A 6,996-nucleotide genomic window follows, 5' to 3' on the forward strand; every position below is an offset into this window, starting at 1 on the left:
TATATATATAGATAGATAGATAGATAGATAGATAGATAGATAGATACAGAATGAGAGTGAGATGAAATGGTGGGGAATGTAAGTTGGTATTATGTAATAAAGTATAAATGGAACAATAGTTACAAATAAGAAAAAGAAATAAAGCAATTTTATTTATGATTCCAATTAGACATTTCTATTTCATACTTAAAGTATAAAGTGGGTTGAAGATGGAATCAAAGCTTGTAAATATATGTGTGTGTAACATTCACATTTTGAGAAATTACGGTACCAAAAATTCCTCATGAGACTCTCCTCAAAGAGAATAAATGCAAACCTTTTGAACTGGTAAATTGACTTCTTACAAAACTACTGAAATATAGTTGCATCCATTAGCAAAATCCTCATCAAACACCATTATGCCAATTTAAGGTTTTCTCTCTACCTTCAAACCTCTCTAATTTATCTGAAGGATTATTATTACAGGCCCTGTCTGTATTCTTAGTTACACAGATTTATCTCTTCTCTATATATCAAAGGCTGCACATTTTTTTTTCCTTCTTCCAATAATCTGCAAGTACCAACCTCTTTCTAAGCTAAATCCAAATTTCCAAATAGTCTTTGAAAGGTATGCTAGAATAAAGACTAATTTAACCTATACCTTATTGGTTTTTATCTTTCTAGAAGAACAAAGATGTTCCATAAGAAATCCATGGCAAATTTCTCATTAAATCTCATTAAATTTACGAGATGTAAAATTACTTAGCTGTGTAGGTAAGCCCTTATTTCTCTACTAAAGGCTGAACATACTCTTTTACAAATAGTTCAATTGCAATCAATTTGTTTTTATTTTATATAATTTTAGATACTTCATATGAAACTACTAACAGAACGTACATTTAGAATGTGATTACTTCAAAATTCCTGTTCATTGCTGTTCTTGTTTTTTTAGCCCCAGGTCAACCCTGATTGAGCAGAACAATGATCAAAAGAATTCCAGCCATTATCATCCTGTCTTTTTTTTATGGTTATGAAATATTACATAACCTAATGTATTCTTTCTTTTCTTTAAGAAATCTGGGTGCAAAACGGATGTAGACAGAACATAACTAAATATCTGAAAGTATTTTTTCACCAAAACTCCTTCATATTACACCTTCTCATTTTAAGAAAAAAAAAGAAGAAGAAAAAAGAAGAAGAAAAAAAAGAAGATTGAATAAAGTAGTTCTTGACACAATGCTTGAACATAAGATGTGATGATCATGACAGGATTACCTCTGATTATGGAACTGTTCATTCAGCTAAGAGGTGACTTGTGGACTAAACAACACACTTAGTCAGAATGGTGGTGGTGGTGGCAGCAGTGGTGCTGGTATTATTATTATTATTTTTATTATTATTATTACTATTATTATTATTATTATTATTATTATTATTATTATTACTATTATTATTACTATTATTATTATTATTATTATTATTTTTATTATTATTACTATTATTATTATTATTATTATTATTATTATTAGTAGTAGTAGTAGTAGTAGTAGTAGTAGTAGTAGTAATAAGAGATAATTACGGAGTAAATACATAGCAGAAATTTCATGTTCTTTAACCCTTTTCCAACCATATTTCTTTTGAAATACACAGCCTTTGTTTCGTTCATTTTCCAAGTAATAAAAGATTAGTAAAACAGTTTTCTTTTTATTCAGATAGTGTTTGGAATATAAACTAACATGAAATATTGATGAACGGTTTTAATCTAAAACTATGACTTGCATGCATAAGCAGATTCAAATGAAAACGTGCTAGTTGCTGTTGTATATGTCACAGGAGAACAACTTTCAGCATGCTCTGGCATGCTTATGGCAACAAGGTAATGGGTCGTATACAATGTTTTGAGTGGCACAGGCACTTCAAAAATAGAAGAACACCTCTGGAAGACGATGAGCGATTTGGAAGACCTGCCATGAGTGTCACCCCCGGAAATGTGGAGACGATTCATCAGCTTATGCATGAAAATTGCTGGAGGGCAATCAATGACACTTTGAAGCATTTGAGGGAGGACATTCAGGGAAAGTGACTGGATCTGTGGAGTGCAAGGAATTGGATTCTTCACAACAACAACGCACCCTGTCACCAAGCTCTCCTCACTTGAGAGTTTCTCATCAAAAACAATATAGTATCACTTCCTGTATATTCACCATACTTAGTACCTGCAAACTTCCATCTCTTCCCCAAGATGCATATGCAGCTCAAAGGTCACCATTTTAACACCGTTGTTGAGATCAAGAGCAAATCACTGAAGGTCCTTGACTTGCTTATGAAAAATGACTTCCCAACCGGATTCCAAAAGTGGCAGGAATGTTGGGACCAGCGTATTGCTGCTCAAGGTGACCATTTCAAAAGAGATGATGCTAAAACTTAAGGTAAATGAGTTATTTTTAATTAAACATAACTGGTCCAGGAACTTTTTGTTACCACCTCATATATATATATATATCTCTCTCTCTCTCTCTCTCTATATATATATATATATATATGATGAAAATATAATTAAGAAGAACAGAGATTTATATCAAGTTTTATTCAGCAGTTAATTACTTCTTTTTATTTCTGCACTTGCATATGTTTCTGTAGCAATTAATGCACACTGCAAAATTTGCATCTTTATGTGCATTTATTGTTAATTGTTGCTTCTTTGGGGTGGAGTCAACTGCATTGTTCAGATAGAATCTAAATTAAATACAAGTCCAGCCGAAATCTATCATACATGTGGTGTTGTCATTGTTCTAAAAATAACCTAGATCCTGACCATTTCATCTCTGCTGGTTAAAAACAAAATGACTAGCTGTCCAATGCATTTTAGCAGTCTGCAGACATAAGCCATCCTTAAATGGTGAGTGGTAGTATTAAAGCTTAGTATCAGGTTTCTTTAAGTATGTTTGTTAGTAAATAAAACTAACTGGAGTTTTTATACACTCACTGAGGTTAGCCAGCATTAATAACTGGTAAAAGCAACTACGGAACCCACAATATTTTAATGAGGAAAAGCAATAGAAAACTCCAGCTAAGTCACAAGTATTTACTCACAATCAACTTTTTATTTCCTGTTTTACAAGTGTTCAATGTGGCCATCACCTGCAGTGTGGGCAACATCAATGCAATAAGAGAATTCCTCCTAGATGCGTATCAGCATATCAAAAGCATGTTCATTATGGAACTAAAGAATAAATTTGATTTTGCTTGAGGCAATTCCAGAAGATATTGACATAGAAGGGAAATGGAAAAACTTTGATAATGCATTCAACCAGACAGCCAAAGAAGTACTCAGTGGATCGTGATATGCCGATACGTGTCTGGGAGGAATTCTCTTATCGCATTGATGTTGACCGTGCTGCTGCTGGTGGCCACATTAAACACTTGTAAGACAGGAAATAAAAGTTGATTGTGAGTAAATACTTGTGACTTAGCTGGAGTTTTCTATTGCTTTTCCTTATTAAAATATTGCGTAATGAAATCGGTTCATTCTTTTTGAATAACCCTGTATATGTATATTGTCATTTGCATGACCAACTATAGTTAATACCAACAATAGTCAGTGTACAGTGTAGAAACTGAACTACAATGTAAGGATTTGTTGGAATCAAGGTTCTAGTATGGATAATAAATAAAAAAAGAACTAGATTCTGGTCAAAGCAGGAATAATGATTACTGTTATCAAATACAGAGATTGATTCCAAAGTTGTAACAGAGACCATTGAGAAATTTTGATTAGTTCTAGTAGATCTAAAGGAATGACCAAAATTAAAAGAATTACCAAGTCAGCTCTGGCCAAACAAACATGATCAAAGCAGCCAAGCTATGACCATCCTATGTTTGCAAATTCGCTTAGTGGTCATACTAGAAGAATGCAAGTTAAACTTCAACCAAACATGACAACTTCTGCTCCAGTATACTGTTGACTTTCACAAACTTTTACCAATCTGTCTTAAAAATAGTTGGATGTAGCAGATTACTCAATCCTACTTGACAAAAAAGATTTCATTTATTCTACATTGGAATTAAAATATGATGAAGTAAAAAGAATGAAGTACAATAGAACTTACAATGTTACTGGTATTAGGTTCACAATATCTGCAGGTGGCAAACCGTGTGAGACCGTCTTTAAAGACAAATATCCGGAGAGGGTCACAGGATGTTAGAAGGACATATATGCGGAAATCAAACTTGAATCCGTCAATTAAAAATGGCTTTAAAGAAAGACAAAAAGAAAAATGACTGCAATAACTATAAGAAAATACACCTTACTAAGTAGGTTATAACAGACTTCATAAAGAAGGCTATAGTATACTTTAAAAAAGAAAGTTATTATACACCATGTCACAAAATACTTCAAAATACACTTTGAAAAGATGGTGGTTTTATGTTTTAACCTTTTAGCATTTAAACTGACTATATCCAGCCCATTATGTTCAACCTGTTTTATGTTCAAAATGGCCAGATCTGGTCTTGCACACATACCCTACAATGCCATTCTAAAAATAAACAATTACATCATCAAAATCTCACAGCTACGATATAATGCATTATTAATTCAAATCAATGTGAATAAATATGCCTTACGTTTAACAGAATAATTTGAATGCTAAAGGGTTAAAAACAAGATTATAGTATTTTTTTAAAATGAAGGCTACAGCACACTTTAAATAGATTACAGTTCATTTTAGTAAAACTGAAGTACACTTGGAAATTAAGAATGGAAAAAGATTACATAACACTTTAAAAAGAAGGGTATAATACAATTTAAAATGGATGCAGCAGTGCCCTTTAAAAAGAAGGCTTAAAAAGAAAGCCATAATAGTACAAGTAATATTTGTAGTCACTGTAACATAGCTGTCCATTTGAGTGGACTCTACTGCAATTTTTTAACCATAATGTTCTTTTGGGGTTAACAAATCGCAGTAGAGTCTACTCAAACAGATAGCCATGTTAAAGTTGCTACGAATATGACTTGTCAGTACAACTACTGCGTTGATCTCTTAGAAAAATTTTAGAACGAGCAATTTTGCTTGTTGCATAATAGAACACTTTAAAAAGAAGCTTTTTATCAAGGCTATGAAGGTTAAAAATTGTTATATTACATTTGTAATGAACACTCAAGTGAAATTCCTCTCTCCCCTTTATTATAAATACATACTTTCAAATGCAGCAGGTAACAGCTAACCTTTGGCTGTTATTTGGACCCTGTTGTGTCCACTACTCTGATTAGTTGGTATTGGCGCAACAGAGTAAGAGACAAATTGTGCCAATACCAACCAATCAGAGTTACCTGCTGCATTTGAAAGCATATATTATAATAAAGGGGAGAGAGAGGAATTTCACTCGAGTGTTGGCTGCACATTCTTACAGAAATGTTATAAAACACTTTAGAAAAACCTGTAGTACATCATAAAAAGAGGGTTATAGTACATTTTATAAAGAAGGTTAGAGAACACTTTGACAAAAACAGTGTGTAAGATTTTTAAAGAAATATTGTAGTTTGCTTTCTCATTATTCTTTTTCTTTAAAAAACAGGAAAAATTAATGCAAACATTGTCATGTCATAAAGCATTTTGGCAAAAGAACTCTTTGTTGTCCTTAACATGAGTGAAATACTCAATCATGTCTGTTATATCTTGGTGCAAATGTTTCTCCTTCAATATATTCTATTAACTTGGCTGCATATCAGGGTTTGGCGCATCTCAGCACTTTTATTTTTCTGTGTATCAACAGCTTTATTGAAGTTATCTGTCAATGCACACACACACACACGCATACACGTGCAGGCACACACACACACACACACACATTCACACCCACACACATGTGAGCACACCCACACATGTGTGCACACCCACACAGGGATACACCTATGCACACAAAAACACATACAAGCACTCACACATACATACACACACACACATGTATACAACCATACACCCACACATATGCAAACACATATGCAAACACATATGCATACACACATACAAGCACACATACACAACACAAACACAAGCATACAATCACGCAAACATACACACAAGCACACACTCATACAGAGGCATACACCCACACGAGTGCAAACACACATACAAATGCACACACATACATACGCATACACCCTCACACACATGCAGACATACAAGCACACGCACACACATGCACACACATACACATACACACACAGAGGCACACATACACACACAAAAGCATATGATGTTGATGAGTTCTAAGGAAGCTGCCAATTAGTCACCCGCTTGATTAACCCCAGATCAACCATTATCGAACAAACCTACATTCAAAGCATTCCTGCCATGGCCATCTCATCCTGAATTCAAGCTATGCAGAATCAAGACTACATTACACATTTGTCCTTTGCTTTTAATAAATAGCTTGGTATAATCTGAGGAAAATTTGGCTGTCATTTTTAGCTGGTGCAGTGACTTCATAGAGACTCCCAGGTGTCATTTCAGATAGCAATATTGGTCTTGTTACTACTGTTGTCATGACAATGATGATGATGATAGAGGGAGTAAGGGAGGTGGTATGGCTGGGAAGAAGTAGCTAAACTGAGAGCAGGAGGATATTCATGTGGTTGATATTGATAGCAGCATCTGCAGTAATATTCAATGACATGCAATTATGATAGACATTAAAGTGTCAGTATTCATATAAATATAAATATTTATATAGATACAGCAAATAAATAAATAAAATAGATGGTTGTGTGAATGGATGGATGAATAGTTGTATGTATATATATGTGTGTGTGTGTGTGTGTGTGTGTGTTTGCATGCATGTATGTGTGCGTGCATGCGTGTGTGTGTAATTTTATACACACACACATATGCACGTAGACAGAGAGGCCGGAGAGAGAGTGATAGAGAGATAAATAGATAAATATACAGATAATCAGTTAGTTTCACACACACACACACAATATATCATATATATATATATATATATATATATATA

At 33.6% G+C, this 6,996-nt stretch overlaps 1 protein-coding gene across 6 annotated transcripts in view; it reads right to left on the minus strand.

The window, feature by feature from the left end:
• The window catches only part of LOC106875928 (tubulin polyglutamylase ttll6), a 426,314-nt gene that overhangs the window by 109,507 nt on the left and 309,811 nt on the right, over positions 1-6,996 (minus strand). For all 6 annotated transcript variants that reach the window (XM_014924247.2, XM_014924246.2, XM_014924244.2 and 3 more), the window contains one exon: positions 4,089-4,232. In XM_014924247.2, the coding sequence (XP_014779733.1) occupies positions 4,089-4,232 (144 nt within the window). The remainder of the gene's footprint in view (positions 1-4,088; positions 4,233-6,996) is intronic.

The sequence above is a fragment of the Octopus bimaculoides genome, chromosome 2, assembly GCF_001194135.2.
Source record: "Octopus bimaculoides isolate UCB-OBI-ISO-001 chromosome 2, ASM119413v2, whole genome shotgun sequence".
Classification (NCBI taxonomy): Eukaryota; Metazoa; Mollusca; class Cephalopoda; order Octopoda; family Octopodidae; genus Octopus; species Octopus bimaculoides.